The sequence below is a fragment of the Mauremys reevesii genome, linkage group 1, assembly GCF_016161935.1.
Source record: "Mauremys reevesii isolate NIE-2019 linkage group 1, ASM1616193v1, whole genome shotgun sequence".
In the NCBI taxonomy this organism is placed as follows: Eukaryota; Metazoa; Chordata; order Testudines; family Geoemydidae; genus Mauremys; species Mauremys reevesii.
Genome location: NC_052623.1, coordinates 44,300,172 through 44,317,107, shown reverse-complemented (window position 1 = coordinate 44,317,107; position 16,936 = coordinate 44,300,172). Strand labels below are relative to the sequence as shown.

Below are 16,936 nucleotides of genomic sequence, written 5' to 3'. Positions count from 1 at the left end.
AGAAAATTGGCAAAATAAATAAATAGCTCATTCATGTTCTAATAGTAACAGAAATCTGGCAACAGTAATAAATTATAGCATTAATAGTATAGGGCTTGCTTCTAATTAAGTCAATGGGAGTGAGAGCAGGGCTTTGATGAGGCATAACTCTAAGCACATGCATGGTTTAATTGAAAGGACTACTCACATGTTTAAATTTAAGCAAATATAAATCTTTGCAGGACTGGGGCTTCAGATAAAACAGTTACCTACCTTTTGTAACTGTTGTTCTTTGAGATTTGTTGCTCATGTCCATTCCATTCTAGATGAGTGCGCGTCCACATGCAAAGTTGTTGGAGACTTTTGCCTTAGTGGTATCCCTAGGGCTGGCTGTGGCGCCCCCTGTAGCGCTCATGCATTGGTATATCAGGTGCCGCTGGCCCTAATCCATCTCAGTTCCTTCTTGCCGACGACTCTGACAGAGGGGCAGGAAGATGGGTAATGGAATGGACATGAGCAACACATTTTGAAGAACAACAGTTACGAAGAGTAGGAAACCATTTTTTCTTCTTTGAGTGCTTGCTCATGTCGATTCCATGTTAGGTGACTCACAAGCAGTATCCCTGGAGGTGGGCTCAGAGTTCACAGGCATGCAGCTTGTAACATCGTTCTACTGATGTCGTCTTGGGCTTGCTGGTAAGTGCATAGTGAGATGTGAACGTATGGATGGATGACGAGGTGGAGGCCCTGTAGATGTCAGAAATTGGCACATGGGCCAGGAAGGCTGCCGATGAGGCTTGTGCTGTAGTCGAGTGGATGGTTACAATCAGTGATGAGCTGCCAAAATCTTAACAACGGGTTCCCTATAAAAAGTTCTGATTTAACAACGGGTTCCCTATAAAAAGTTCTGATTTAAGGGATGTGCGACAGCATGTATTTTTTGTACCAATAGGGTTACCATACGTCCATATTTTCCCAGGAGGTGATTAAGAACCGAAAAGCCTGACATGTCCAGGAAAATACAGATGTATTTTAACCCTACCTAAAGTTCTTTTTTAAAAAGATGGGGCTGAACTAGAAATGAGCTCCGTTTCACATGTGTGGGTGGTGATCAGGGACAGTCTCAATTTTTGGGTCTTTTTCTTATATAGGCTCCTATTACCCCTCACCCCCGTCCCGATTTTTCACACTTGCTGTCTGGTCACTCTAGGGTGTGCACATGTGTGGGTCCCAGCTGCTTCCTGCCCCCCCCCCCTCATTGAAGCAGGTGTGCAGGGTTACTGCCCTGGGAACTGCAGGGCACCAGTGGATGTGGGGCTGGCTGCAGATAGGGGCGTGGGGCAGGGCTAGCTGGAGGCAGGGAGTGACACGGGCTGGCTGTGGGCAGGTGATGCAGACGGGCGGGCTGCGGGTGGCTGTGGGCAGGGGGTGGCTGCAGGCAGGGGGTGGCTGTGGCAGGGGCTGCAGGCAGAGGCTGGCTGTGGCAAGAGCTGGCTGCGGGCAGAGGGCGGCTGTGGGCAGGGGCTGGCTGCGGGTGGCTGTGGGCAGGGGGTGGGGCAGAGGCGGCTGTGGGCAGGGGTGGCTGCGGGTGGCTGGGGGCAGGGGCGGCTGGGGGCAGGGGCGGCTGTGGGCAGAGGGCTGGCTGCGGGTGGCTGTGGGCAGGGGTGGAGTGCGGCTGGGGCAGAGGGCTGGCTGCGGGTGGCTGTGGGCAGGGGCTGGCTGGGGGCACGGGGGTGGCTGTGGGCAGGGGCTGGCTGCGGGTGGCGGTGGGCAGGGGCTGGCAGGGGGGTGGCTGTGGCAGGGAAGGTGGGGGAGGGGCGCAGATACTCACATGGGGGGGGGCGGCTGGGAGCAGCAGGACGCAGCCAGGGACTCACCAGGCAACAGCAAGAGTCCCAGGGCCAGAGATCCAAGGAGCAGCAGCAACAGGGCCAAGAGGCAGCTCACATGGCTCTCGCAGCACAGCGCAGCGCCCCGCGGTGGCCGGGAGGAGGAATTACAGGCTTCCCAGGCAGAGCCCATCAAAGCTTCCCTCGCAGGGAAGCTAGTTAACAAGCGGTTCTAAAACCGCTTCTAAATTTAACAATGGGTTCGGGCGAACCGGTGCGAACCGGCTCCAGCTCACCCCTGGTTACAATCACCGGTGCAGTCACCGTTGCCTGATCATAGCAAAATCGGATGCAGGATGTGATCCAAGATGAAATTCTCTGGGTGGACACTGGACGAACTTTCATCCTATCTGCCACCGTGACGAACAGCTATGTTGCCCTGGAATCATATTATTGTTGGGAGTATGTGTTGGGAGGTGAGTGTGAAAGACAGAGTGTGTATGTGTGTGAGAGACAGATGTATATTCCCCTTTTAAGAACGCTGTCCAGAGCGGTCACAATGGTGCACTGTGGCATAGCTCCCGGAGGCCAATACCGTCGAATTGCGGCCACACTAACCCTAATCCGAAATGGCAATACTGATTTCAGCGCTACTCCCCTCATCGGGGAGGAGTACAGATATAGGTATTAAGAGCCCTTTATATCGATATAAAAGACTTCGTTGTGTGGACGGGTGCAGGGTTAATTCGGTTTAACGCTGCTAAATTCGGCATAAACTCGTAGTGTAGACCAGGCCTGAGATGCATAGAGCTTTTTGCGGCAAAGTTAAAGTGACAAAGCATCAGTGTAGACGCTGCCGTTCATTATATTGCCGTAATTGGCCTCCCCCAATATCCCATAATGACCAATGTGACCATTCTGCTCACTGTTTTGAACTCTGCTGCTCTGTAGGCATGTGCCCCTCCCCTTTCAAAGCTCCAGGAAGTTTTTACATTAATTTCCTCAGCCTGGAGAGCTCATATGCTGAGCATGCTTCTCCCGGCAGGAAAACAGCAACCTGCTCTTCTGCTGGACTACAGGGGAGGGATGGATCATTACTCTGTGGGATGAGGGATATGGGAAAATTCAGAGGGAATCACAGAACCATTTATGTGGAATCCTGCTCTCCCTGGCACTTGGAACACAGTGGCAGGCAGAGAAGGCTGCTGCTGCGAGTGGGAGAGACTGCTATGATGTGCAGAGCCAGGGAGGGAGGCAGGGCCTGATGTGGGGGGGGGGGTCCCCTTCCCCCTGCCTCAGGATTAGTTGGTTCTGGCTGCTGTCTGAACTTAAAAAGACAGCATGCCGCCATACTCACTCTCCCCCCATCAAGGGTGACCAGACAGCAAATGTGAAAAATCAGGATGGGGGTGGGGGGTAACAGGAGCTTATATAAGAAAAAGACCCCAAAATCAGGACTGTCCCTATAAAATTGGGACATCTGGTCACCCTACCCCCCATCCCCCCTCTCACACACACTCGCCCTACACTACACACTCACTCACGCTCCTCCAACCCCACTTCAGTTGAAAAGTGGCTAGCAATCTAGTAGGATGCCCATGGAACAATGAGATTGAGAAACCTGCATAATGTGATGCTGTACTTGCCCCATGAAGCACTGCAAACCCTCACTAAAGCACCCTGCAGCCAGTTGCACAGTGGGATAGCTACCCACAGTGAACTGCTCTTTGTGCTGATGCAAGAGCTGCTTGTGTGAATGCACTCTGCTGACACTAAGAGCATAGAATAGACATATATGAAGATATACCTAATCTCACAGAACTGGAAGGGACCCTGAAAGGTCATTGAGTCCAGCCCCCCCACTAGCAGGACCAAGTACTGATTTTTGCCCCAGATCCCTACATGGCCCCTCAAGGATTGAACTCACAACTCTGGGTTTAGCAGGCCAATGCTCAAACCACTGAGCTACCCTGCCATGGTTTAATTAAATTAAATTACAGGGGTTTAATTAAAGCAGTTGCTGTATGTCAGCATAACTTTTGTCGACAAAACTCTGTACTGTTGATAAGGCCTAAATCTACCCCAAGTTTCCCTGCTAATTTTTGTGATTTTGCAATCACATTTCCTATTTTTCAAAAGAGTCTCTCTCTCTCTCCCCTTGTGTAAAAGACCCACACAAACTAGGGAATGTGATTATGTGCAAAATGCTGTTAAACAAACTGAAAAGAAAGCCAGAAAAATATGCTTTTTTAATGACTTTCAGTGATTAATCATCATTAGGTGCTTATTGTAACAACTGTACAGTAGATAAAAAGTTTTCAAACCAGAGTGAGATTTTTAGCATTATATTGTCTCTCAGAATGAGCAGATAACCATTTTCTGCGTTTGCAGTATTTTTCACATTGTCTTAAAATGCAGCTTCATTTAAAACACATTGCAGTAGTCCAACCACAAGGTGCCAAAGACAGGTAAAAGTAACAGGTTTCAGAGCAGCAGCTCTGTTAGTCTGTATCCACAAAAAGAACAGGAGTACTTGTGGCAGCATAGAGACTAACAAATTTATGCTCAAATAAATTTGTTAGTCTCTAAGGTGCCACGAGTACTCCTGTTCTTTTTACAGGTAAAAGTAGCAATGTCTGTGTTGGAAAGAAAAGGCTGCTACCTGGACAACCAGAAGCAGGTGGGCATCTGATGATTCACAGATTGCTGACATGAGAGAGGCATATGCCCCTAATCATTATCACAGATATGCAGTTTCTTCTGGCTGTATTTTGATGAGAAACTCAACTGAATGAATTATCTAACTACCTAAGTGAAAACCTTGAAATGTTTATTCGCTTTTTATTATTCAGCTTCTTATACCTGTCGACATCCGTGTATTGAAGTATTTCCTTGCCGATGTAATTCCTTTATTACATTACAGTTTTTTTATATAGTGCTACTGGTCCAAAGAAGTGGATAAGGTTTATAGAAGAAATCAAGTTTATATTAAACACATTATAAAAGCATTAGCACTGCAAAATGGTTAATTTCAATTAAAAATCATCTAACATGGAAGCTAGATATTGAGTTTTAAACAGTGAATTGCAGTATATGTTTACTCTTAATAAAACACTATATTTAAATTTAAAATTACTCTGTCCTTATTGATGACAATATAAGAAAAGACCCCAAATTTCCATGTCTCTGGTTAATTTCCATGTCTCTGGATATTAAAACTACCCAATAATTATTCAGATATAAAATCAAATTATCCTCTATTAATGCAGTGAACTCCTGTAATTTGTCTTATAACTGCAAAATGAGTAAAGTAGTTAACTCTTATAGAAGTCTTCTGTGATTAAATACTTGGAGGAAAGTTGGTGCTGATTAACTCGATACCCAACAACTTCTTAGTGGCAGAGTCCCAATCCTTCCCAAGTTCAAGTCGATGGCAGATAGCTGGAAATTGTCTGTCAACTCTTCTTACCCATTCCACTGCTTTCTTTACTGAATCAAAAGCCCAGTGAATAGCACTGTAAATAGAAATAAAGTGTGATTATACTGAAATATGAGAACAGCGACTTGACTGAGCAGCTACTGCAGCTGTCTACAACTAAGTAAAATCAAATGCACCAAAGGATACAAGAAGAAAATCTTGCCCTTGCCACCAAAGTCACTTGGTGGAGAAAATATCAACAATGCTTCAACCCAATCATTAACAAAATATCTCTTTATATATATAATAATTTGAGGCAGAGATTTAAAGAAAAAACAAAGTCTAGCCTGAGCAGCTTTCTTGGTCTTTTCAGAAAGCACTGTCATGGAGAAAGATATGTAGAGTCAAATTCACCATAAATGTTTGGGCTTGTCTACATGGAGAAGTTAGTGTGGAATAAGTTAGGGAGTGATTTTAAAGTGCATTGTCTACTTAGCACAAACTCCCTGCGTGGACACTCTTAATTCCCACTGAGTGCCTTTATGAACTTTAGCTTAATACAATTCCAAAGTGTAAGAGTGCAGAGTAGTTAATGTGCACTAGCTACTCCAGTGACATAGGTGGCATGAAATTAATCCATAGAAAGCATCTCATCAAGGCAGTAATATCAGATTTGACTCTCAATTTTTGGGTCCTCAATGTGTTCACATATATGCAGAGTTCCTCCCATTTTCCTTCTCTCCCTACTATGGTTTAACCCAACATCACATTTTATTATTATGTACTGCATTCCTAATTGCGGTTACAGGACAAAAACAATGTAAGCATCTCTCTAGTCTGTTTAGGTTTTTATACCATACTCATCATGTAGTAGGTGTGTGCCTTCCAGTAGCGCATTAAGCAACATGACACATCTATCATGTGTTATTTGTAACTTGTCACAGAAACCCTAGGTATATAGAGCCAGATAACACCTCCCACAGAAACACCTGAGGCAGGGAGACTACAGAGGAAGATTTTGCGAGGTTTTCCTTGCTGCACGTTCCTATAATTTTTGGGGATGGGTGGAAGGAGCAGGAAGGTGGGATATAATCCCCCACACTACATGCAGGGGTTCAACTCCCAGAATTCACATATCATGGGGAATCTGCTGGAGGCCAGAGCCATCTCTATGGTGTTCCTGTTCCTTCACGCGCTCCTAGATCTCTGCTGCTCTCCCCCTTCCCTTTGGTGGAGTGATGCTGACAGGCTCCCCAACTGCCTAGTGTTCATTGTACCCTCCCAGTAAAGGAGAGTTCCATGATGCAGAGATCGTCCATGCAAAATGTAATACAGCATGCAGCTATATTATATTACAGAGGGTTCTCATCTGGGGAGCATCTGCATTGCCCAGGCCCCACTTGGAGAGCTAATGGACAGAGTGGGGACTGTGGTGTGGAGGATGTTGATATCAGGGGTGGATGGTCTGGTCCAGATGATCTGTGCCATACATCTAAGAGCCTCATCAAGCCCTAAAATTAATACTGTTCCCATTTATTATATAAACAAAAGTTTTTTGCTGATGCAGGACATTATGTATTTCTTAATTGTATAGACCACATTTTGAAAACAAATATTTTGTTGTAAGAAGCAATGTATCGACACTGTCAATTATACTTTTCATCTACAGCCATATGCTGAAGTATATTACTTACCAATACTTAACTATTCATTTCATGCATGTTAAAATGTTCAGCAGTTTACATTCATACTTTAAATATTTAATGTATGCATGAATCTAAAGCACACCTTGAAGTGGGCGAATCATCCAGTTTCATTAGAGATTTGAAGGTTATCCCTTCCAGTTGCTGATTATAACGTATGAACTGCAGCACCAAAAGTGTAGCAATCAACTGCAATACTTCTCTTCCTTTAGGACCTAAAAAAAGAGGGGAAAAGGTGTGATTCCTAGTATAATTGTTACTTGTCAACATCAAAAGTTAATATTTGCTATTTTGTAATACTTACTGGCAAAGTAATAGTCATGCTCACAAAATCTAGTTATCCTAATGCTGTTTAATTTTGTTTCATCACCCAATATACACCGTAATCCATGCTTTTTTAAAAGCAGTTTCAGAGATATATAGTTTGCTCCTGCGTTGGAGTCAGAACTCAAGGGCTGGTAGTGTGCTGCTGGGTTTTTGTGGTTTGGGGTTGCTTCCATCATGTTCCACTTAGGTCTCTGTGCAAGCAGCAAGGGGAAACTTGTATGATTTCTGATCTCTGATGACACATTGGAGCAACAGCTTTGGTAAAACAGTGATTAAAGTGCATATCTCAACCCAATTTTTATTTTTGCCCAGTTTGGACTCCCCATGCACACTTTAAGCACTGTCCCCTAGTGATTCAGAGGACAAACTTTGTTCATGTTAATTTTCTGCCTGCCAACAGCACAGAGCAATAGCTGAAAAGGAAGAAGGAAATGTGTACGTGAAAGATGTAAACAACATAATGGGATGGGGTGGGAAGAAGCAGTACAGCAGTGTAGTTTGGAATGTATGTGTGAGCTGGAAGATGACACGGAACGTACTATTGTTTATTATTTGTATTACGTTTGCACCCAGGAGCCCCATCATGAACCAGGATCCCATTGTGCTAGACACTGTACAGACAGAACAAAAAAACAATCCCTGCCCCAAAGAGCTTACAATCTAAACAGACAACACAAACACATGATGTGGAGAGAAAGGTATATACAGAAACAGAGTGAACAATATGATGCAGCAAATGTCATTCTTCTTAACACTTAGCCAGACAGTTGGCCATAGCAATCATTCGCCATTTGGTCCATCCCTGCACAACCGCAAAGGCTTGACGGCCTGAGAGTCCAACATCAGAACAGACTTGATGAACTCATGAAATAGGGGGTCTGCTTCTGAGCCGCCTCCACACCTCGGTTGGTGCAATTTTATTCCGGATGTTACAAGCCACCTGGAGAATGGCATTCGCTCGAATGTCTTGTGGCATCCTTGTGACATGTCTGAAAAGCATAAGGTGCTGCGTGCGGGCAATGGCACCAGTAGTCTGTAGACCCAAACAACCATAAAAGACGGTTACTCACCGTAGTAACTGTTGTTCGAGATGTGTTGCTCCTATCCATTCCATGTAGGTGTGCGCGCCGCGCGTGCACGGCTCTCCGGAACATTTTTACCCTAGCAACTCCGGAGGGCCGGCTGGGCGCCCCCTGGAGTGGCGCCGCTATGGCGCCTGTTATATACCCCAGCCGGCCCGTCCGCTCCTCAGTTCCTTCTTGCCGGCTACTCCGACAGTGGGGAAGGAGGGCGGGTCTGGAATGGATAGGAGCAACACATCTCGAAGAACAACAGTTACTACGGTGAGTAACCGTCTTTTCTTCTTCGAGTAATTGCTCCTATGCATTCCATGTAGGTGATTCCCAAGCCTTACCTAGGCGGTGGGGTCGGAGTGAGACGTGGCAGAGTGTAGGACTGCAGAGCCGAAGGCTGCATCGTCTCTAGATTGTTGCACCAATGCGTAGTGGGAAGCGAAGGTGTGAACGGAAGACCAGGTGGCCGCTCTACAGATGTCCTGGATGGGGACATGGGCTAGGAAGGCTGCCGACGAGGCGTGAGCTCTGGTTGAGTGAGCGGTGAGGCGGCATGGTGGCACGTGAGCAAGCTTGTAGCATGTCCGTATGCATGACGTCACCCAGGAGGAAATTCGCTGTGAAGAGACCGGCTCGCCTTTCATGCGATCGGCAACCGCCACAAACAGTTGAGTCGAACGCCGGAAGGACTTCGTCCGATCAATATAAAAAGCAAGGGCCCGGCGAACGTCCAGGGTGTGGAGCTGCTGCTCACGGGATGAGGCGTGCGGCTTCGGGAAGAAGACCGGAAGGAAGATCTCCTGGTTGAGATGGAAAGCCGACACCACTTTAGGAAGGAAGGCTGGGTGTGGCCGAAGCTGCACCTTGTCACCATGGAAGACGGTATACGGTGGAATGGCCGTCAGGGCGCGGAGCTCAGACACTCGTCTGGCCGATGTAATCGCCACGAGGAAAGCTGTCTTCCAAGAGAGATAAAGCAGAGAGCACGTGGCCAGGGGCTCAAAGGGTGGTCTCATAAGCTGGGCCAGAACCAGATTCAGATCCCACGTTGGAGTAGGACGACGTATCGGTGGGTACAAACGATCGAGGCCCTTAAGGAATCGGGAAACCATCTCGTTGGAGAAGATGGACCGACCACCCATAGAAGGTCGAAACGCCGACACGGCTGCCAGGTGCACCTTCAGGGAGGAGACCGCCAGACCTTGGTCTTTAAGGTACCAGAGGTAGTCCAGGATGGTCAGGATGGGGACTAGGAATGGGTTAAGGCCTTGTTGGTCACACCAAATTGCAAAACGTTTCCACTTCGTGAGATAGGTAGAGCGCGTTGACGGCTTTCTACTTTCGAGCAAGACTCGCTGCACTGCCGCCGAACAGTCCCTCTCCGCGCGGGTCAACCACTCAGGAACCAAGCTGTAAGATGCAGGGACTGCAGGTTCGGGTGACAAAGCCTGCCGAGGTCCTGAGTGATGAGATCTGGCCATGGGATCCCGAATCGAGAGCTCAAGCAACAGGGTGTACCAGTGTTGTCCCGGCCAGGCCGGAGCGACGAGTATTACGCGGGCTCTGTCCCTCCGAAGCTTGAGTAGCACCCGGTGTAAGAGCGGGAACGGAGGGAATGCATAGAGGAGGTGATCTGACCATGTGAAGAGGAATGCATCTGACAGAGATCCCGGAGCTCGACCCTGGTACGAGCAGAACCTGTGGCACTTCCTGTTCTCCCTGGAGGCGAACAGGTCTATCTGGGGAAACCCCCACCTCCGGAAAATTGTGTGGGCCACATCTGGGCATAGGGACCACTCGTGGGAGGTGAACGACCTGCTGAGGCGGTCGGCCAGCGTGTTCTGTACTCCCAGCAGAAAAAACGCTTCTAGGCGAATCGAGTGGGTCACGCAAAAGTCCCACAGGAGCATCGCTTCTTTGCAGAGCAGGGAGGACCGGGCTCCGCCCTGCTTGTTCACATAAAACATCGCCGTCGTATTGTCTGTGAACACCGCTACGCAGCGGTCCTGCAGGTGGGACCGAAAGGCGAGACATGCCAAGCGGATCGCTCTCAGCTCCCGGACGTTGATGTGGAGGGAGAGCTCCTGAGCCGACCATAGACCTTGCGTGTGAAGGTCGCCCATGTGAGCACCCCATCCTAGTGCTGAGGCGTCTGTGGTCAGGGTGATCGACGGTCGAGGAGGGCGGAACAGGACCCCTGCGCATACGACCTCCGGGTCCAGCCACCAGTTGAGAGTCTGGAGAGTGGGCTTTGCGACTGTCACCACCATGTCTACGGGGTCGCGATGGGGGCGGTACACCGCTGCCAACCAAATCTGGAATGGGCGAAGGCGCAGCCTGGCGTGCGCGGTCACAAACGTACACGCTGCCATGTGACCCAGTAGGCGTAGGCAGGACCGCACCGTCGTTGTGGGGAAGGCATGCAGGTCCCGTATGATCGAGACTATGGTCTGGTGCCGAGGACGAGGAAGGCAGGCCCTGGCTAAGTTGGAGTCGAGGACCGCTCCTATGAACTCCACTCTTTGCGTTGGAGTCAGGCAGGATTTCTCGGCATTGATAAGGAGGCCTGGTGACCGGAACAGAGACAGTATTTTGGCCACCTGGTCCGCTACCAGCTCTTGGGATGGCCCGCGTATCAACCAGTCATCGAGGTATGGGTAGACATGAATTCGACGCCGACGGAGGGTTGCGGCAACCACCGCCATGCACTTGGTGAAAACCCTTGGTGCGGTGGATAGGCCGAAGGGCAGTACCGCAAACTGGTAGTGTTCGCCGTTGACCAGGCAGCGCAGGTAGCGTCTGTGGGGAGGGTAAATTGCCACATGAAAGTATGCATCCTTCATGTCGAGGGCGGCAAACCAGTCTCCTGGATCCAGGGAAGGAATGATGGTCCCCAGGGTGACCATACGGAACTTGAGCTTGCACAGGTATCTGTTGAGCTCCCGGAGATCTAAGATGGGACGAAGACCTCCTTTCGCCTTGGGGATGAGAAAATATCTGGAATAAAATCCCCTGCCCCGCCTGCTGTGCGGAACCTCCTCTATGGCACCCACGCTCAACAGAGTGCGGACCTCTTGTAAGAGGACTTGCTCGTGAGAGGGGTCCCTGAAGAGGGACAGGGAAGGTGGGTGGGAGGGAGGGGGCGAAATAAACTGGAGGCGGTAACCGTGCTGGATGGTACTGATGACCCAGCTGTCCGATGTTATGGAGCACCACGCCTGGAGGAAGTGGGAAAGACGGTTGGAAAATAATGGGGTAGGATCCTGGAGTGAGACTGATGGGCCGTCCCATCAAAAGGCCTGTTTGGGACCTTGAGGGGCCTTGGAAGGGCCCTGGGCCTGGCTACGCCTGCTCCCCGATGGTCTACGGCGGTTTAAGTTTGCACGCCGACTATTATATGGCCGTGACCTGGCCTGGGTAAAGGGTCGGTAGGGCTGCTGACGGAATGGCCTTCTCTGGGTAGCTGGCGTGTGCATGCCCAGAGTCCGAATGGCAATACGGCCATCCTTCAGGGTCTGGATTCTAGAGTCAGTCTTTTCTGAGAAGAGACCCTGGGTATCAAAGGGGAGGTCCTGGAGGGTGTACTGCACCTCGGGTGGCAAGGTGGAGGACTGCAGCCATGAAATTCGCCTCATAAGTCACCCCGGAGGCCACAGTTCTGGCTCCCGAGTCAGCGGAGTCCAGGGCGGCCTGAATTAATGACCGGGAGGCTCTCCTGCCCTCTTCCAAGAGCGTCGAGAACTCTTGGCGCGAGGCTGGCGGGGTTAGCTCCGAAAACTTCCCCAGGGACACCAAGATGTCAAAGGTGTACCGGGAAAGCAGCACCATTTGGTTCGCGATTCGGAGCTGAAGACCACCCGAGGAATAGACCTTGCGCCCCAACAGGTCCATGCGCCGTGCCTCCTTAGATTTTGGCGCTGCCGCAGGCTGACCATGCCGCTCTCGGTCGTTTACCGACTGGACCACCAGAGAGTCCGGAGTTGGGTGCATGTACAAATACTCGTACCCCTTGGGCGGGACCGAGTACTTCCTCTCCATCCCACGTGCCGTGGGGGGAACCGACGACGGCGACTGCCAGATGGTAGTGCTAGTACGTTGTATTGTCCGAATAAAGGGCAGGGCCACCCGCATCGGGGCCTCTGCCCCAATGACATTAGTCACTGGGTCCTCGTCCTCCGGGACCTCCTCGACGGGCAGGTTAATGGCCTTCACCATGCGGTGGAGAAGGTCCTGGTGTGCCCGTAAATCAATAGGCGGGGGGGTCGGTGGTGGATGCCCCCGCCACTGCCTCGTCCGGAGAAGATGACGAGGACCGACTTGGGAGTACCTCGTCCGGAGTCTGCTCCTGCAATGGGTGCTCAGCAGCCACGGAGCCTGAATCTTGATTCGGATCCTGAGGCAATGTAGTCTCCCCCGTCGGTGATGGCGGCGGCCTGCTGACTGTGGCCTCTGGCTCCCGACGTGGCGCTCCCACAGGTCTTGGGGGAAAGGGAAGCGCTCGAGGGTCATGGTAGTCCCATGGAACCCAAAATCCCCACTGATGGGGTCCTTGTTCCCGGCCTTGGGACTCGGCTCTAAAGTCAGCACCACTGCCCTCGGGAGAAGCGATCGAGGGTTGGCGAGAGGGCCAGGGTGGAGCTGAGGCGACACCCGAGTGTGCGTCTGATGCCGGTGGCAGGACTCTGAGCGGTGCCGAGATTCGGTGCCGGTCATCGCGGTACCGAATCGGAGATCGGGACCGGTGCTCGCAGCGGTGCCGGGAGCTCGACCGGTGCCGGGAGCTCGACCGACGGTGCCGGGAGTTCGAACGGCGTTGGGCGCTCGACCACGACGGTGACCGACAGCGCCGGGAGCGGCTTCGGGAGTCTCGGTGCCGAGAACGGGTCCTGGAGCCGGATCTCCTGCGGTGCCGGCAACTCGGTGAGCGTGATCGAGAGCGGTGCCAGCGACTCGGTGACCATGATCGAGAGTGGGAACGGCGCCGGGAGTGCGACCAGTACCGCGATGCTGAACGGTACCGGGACTGCGACCGGCGCCGGGACGGGGAGCGGTGCCGCGACGGTGATCGGCGCCGGGATCGGGATCGGCGTGGTGGGGACAGTCTCCGAGACCGGGACCGGGTCCGAGATTTGGAGCGCCGTCCCTGCCGTCTGTCGGGGGTTGGAGGCCGTATCATTGCCGGCTTGCCCACCGACTGGACAGCCCGCACCGGCGGTGCCGGGGGCTGGAGGCTCGGAGCCTCTGCGAGCTCGATAAGCTCTCTCGCCATCTCAAACGCCTCAGGCATAGACGGGAGCTGCAGCTCAACCTCGGCTGGTACCGGGGAGCAGGGTGTTGCCGGACTCGACGGCCCCTGGGGTGCCGGAGTCGGCGGCACCGTGCACGGTTTGTGCACTGCCACAGCCTGAACCGTCTTCACCGGAGGTGGCTGGGCTAACGGCCTCGGAGGATGTTTCGAGGCCGTCTTCGGCGTCTTGAGCTTCCTCGTTGGGGAGAGGGAGCGGTGCCGGGATGTCGGTGCCGGGTGTCGAGGGGCCTCAGTACCGGGGCGGCTCAGTGCCGCCGGTGCACTGTATGCCGAGGATGCCTTCGGCGCCGGAGGGGTCGGCGCGGGCGGCTGGAGCGAAGCCTCTATAAGGAGCTGTTTTAAACGAGAGTCCCGCTCCTTCCTCGTTCGGGGCTTGAAGGCTGCACAGATCGGGCACTTATCAGTTCTGTGAGACTCCCCGAGGCAGCGCAGGCAGGAGTCGTGCGGGTCACCGATGGGCATATGCCGCTGGCAAGCCGCACAGGGCTTGAATCCCGGTGCCCTGGGCATAAGCCCGCACCGGGTGAGGAAAAAGAGGGTTTAATCCCTCTAATTCCCTACTAATACTACAACTAACTAAACTTAAACAGCTAACTAACTAAACTAAGTAAACGAACTATGCTAAAGAATGGAGAAACGCTAAGGCTGTGGAGGTAACGAAGCACTCCACTGTTCCAACTGGCCGTCACGGGCGGGAAGAAGGAACTGAGGAGCGGACGGGCCGGCTGGGGTATATAACAGGCGCCATAGCGGCGCCACTCCAGGGGGCGCCCAGCCGGCCCGCCGGAGTTGCTAGGGTAAAAATGTTCCGGAGAGCCGTGCACGCGCAGCGCGCACACCTACATGGAATGCATAGGAGCAATCACTCGAAGAAGAAACATCTGCATTACAGATGAAGGCATTCCACTTTATGCCCAGTATATGACGTTGACATTTTGTGTGGAAAGCATCCAGCTGGTCCCTGTTCACGTCTATCTTCAACCAATCTGCTGAGCAGATGATTGGCTACAGGCATCCAAATGTCATGCTAGTTCCATTTTTATGGAGGGGAGAGGTAGCAGGTCAGCTAAATGGAAAGTGAAGGGAAGAGGGTGAGGGAGAGAGGGCAGTGGAGAAGAGGGCAGAAGGGGCAACAAGTTTGGAGTAAAGCTAAGGTGAAGAGACTGAGGGAGAGGAGGGGAGTTTTGAAGCAAACAGCCATTCAGCACAGGGCAGAGAAAGTCTAGTCAAAACTACAGAAAGTTCTCCGAGGTCCCTGCTTTGTATGCCCCTGTCACTAGTGGCTGGAGACTCTGGCTGGCTCCTCTTTGCTGCTTATTTCCAAGCCCACATGGCTCCTCTTTGCTGCTTATTTCCAAGCCCACGAGGGGAGAGTGAGAAGGGGCACTACCTAGGTCCTACTGCCCCCAGAATATAGGGGGGACTCCCCTGCATAGTTTTGGGTCCAGCAGGGTGGTAGGGGAGGGATGGCCTCAGCTGGGTCCCATTTTGCCTTCCTCTCCATTATGTAGAAGTGGCCCCACCTTTCTGAGGATGAAAGTGGGAACATTTGAGTCTGATTTTTTTTTCTAATACAATTAAACATTTCAGAGTTGCTTAATCTAGCATGTATAATAACCAGGACAAAAAGAACCTCCACTGCTGCCCAAAATATGCCCAAAATAGGACAGGCACACAGCAGCCAGGACACTGAAAGGGTGCTCTAGCAGAAACTTGAATTTTTAAAAATTAGTAACTTCAGAAAACTTTAAATTGATAGTGTCTATTTAAAATCTAGGGTGAGCCAATCTTAAGCCATTGTTAGTAATATGGAAAATATACATTAATATAAGCTCTACTTCACACACGTGGTTATTACATTTAAAAAAACCAAAAACAAACAATTAACTGTTATACCATCCAGCTACTTTTAATGAATGAGAAAACAACTGATTTACCTAGGGTCCAAATGCCTTTTTTTGCAAGGAAAATATTGGTTAAATAATCCACATCAAGATCCAAAATAACCCCAAGTTCTGGGCTGAGATTCCAAAAGCCATCCTGTGAAATAAACCAAACAAAAAAACAGACAAAAGTCCTAAAACATTCAAGACATTGCAAAAATCACATTAGAAATATCAAACTACAGCTAGGAAAGTAATTACAATAAAATGTTCAAATGACTTATGTAAAAAATATAATGAACTTTCGTGAATTAGTCAGTGATCCACAAACTTTAAGATCTAAAATTCAAAAGCATGATGTATCGACATCGTAATTTTAATCAGTGTAGCTAAAATGGATTCTTACTGTGAGCCTATTCCTTAACCAATCCACATACTACCTGGCCGCAGCCGGCATACCAACAGAGACATATGTACCACAGTTGGAGAACCTCTGGAGTAAATTATCTGACCAATCCTACATCAATGGAATACTAAAAACAAACCAATAAGATGAATGCAAATCATTAGCTTCTTTCCATTATTTATCCCAAGTACAGTAATGATATGTCTGGGTTAGAATAATGAGTGGGGCTCCCTGACTGGGAAGTGAACCTCTTGTGGGATGGGGAGGTTGAGTCAGGGGAGCAGAAAGCACAAGAGGTGGGAACATTGAGTTTCAGAGGGAAGTGGGGCAACAGTGGCGGCACCAGAAGCAAATTTTTTATTTTCAGATACTCAGATACAAACCAAACAAACAATAAACTATTAACTTGCAAAAAGTTTTAAAATAAATAATTTGAAAATTACCCTAAAAATAATGTTCAAAGTAGAGTATTTCCCCAACTGAATTCAGCAGAAAAGGATCCACTCCACTGAGAAAACAACAGCCTCCATGAAATTAGTAAATGTGCTACTTGTATTGTGAAATACAATGTTAAGTTTATTAAATCCCATTCTATTTTATTTGACACGAGATTGGAAATTCTGATAAGTAGGAAAGAGACACATACTAGACAGTTTGCTACTCTCAAAACAGGTGGAACACAAAGCTTTGAACTTTCACATTCAAATCAAAATGTGTCCCAGTTGGTAAGTATAATGATCTTGAAATCAAATCTGATTTTGCATAATTTTAAAAATATTGATTCTCTAATGTTAAATATTCAATAGGCTAAATGTTTAGCCTGGCCTGGAACTGCATTTTTGTTCTTGCAGCTTTCATAGAATCATAGATTATTAGGGTTGGAAGGGACCTCAAGAGATCATCTAGTCCAACCCCCTGCTCAAAGCAGGACCAATCCCCAAATGGCCCCCTCAAGGACTGAACTCACAACCCTGGGTTTAGCAGGCCAATGCTCAAACCACTGAGCTATC

General features: G+C 49.8%; 1 protein-coding gene across 5 annotated transcripts in view; it reads right to left on the bottom strand.

The window, feature by feature from the left end:
• Window positions 1-4,364: 4,364 nt before the first annotated feature.
• Window positions 4,365-16,936, bottom strand: part of PARP4 (poly(ADP-ribose) polymerase family member 4) — a 130,704-nt gene continuing 118,132 nt past the window's right edge. For all 5 annotated transcript variants that reach the window (XM_039527060.1, XM_039527071.1, XM_039527053.1 and 2 more), the window contains 3 exons: window positions 15,575-15,677; window positions 7,015-7,144; window positions 4,365-5,323 (listed from right to left, as the gene is read on the bottom strand). In XM_039527060.1, the coding sequence (XP_039382994.1) occupies window positions 5,149-5,323; window positions 7,015-7,144; window positions 15,575-15,677 (408 nt within the window). In that variant the 3' untranslated portion in view covers window positions 4,365-5,148. The remainder of the gene's footprint in view (window positions 5,324-7,014; window positions 7,145-15,574; window positions 15,678-16,936) is intronic.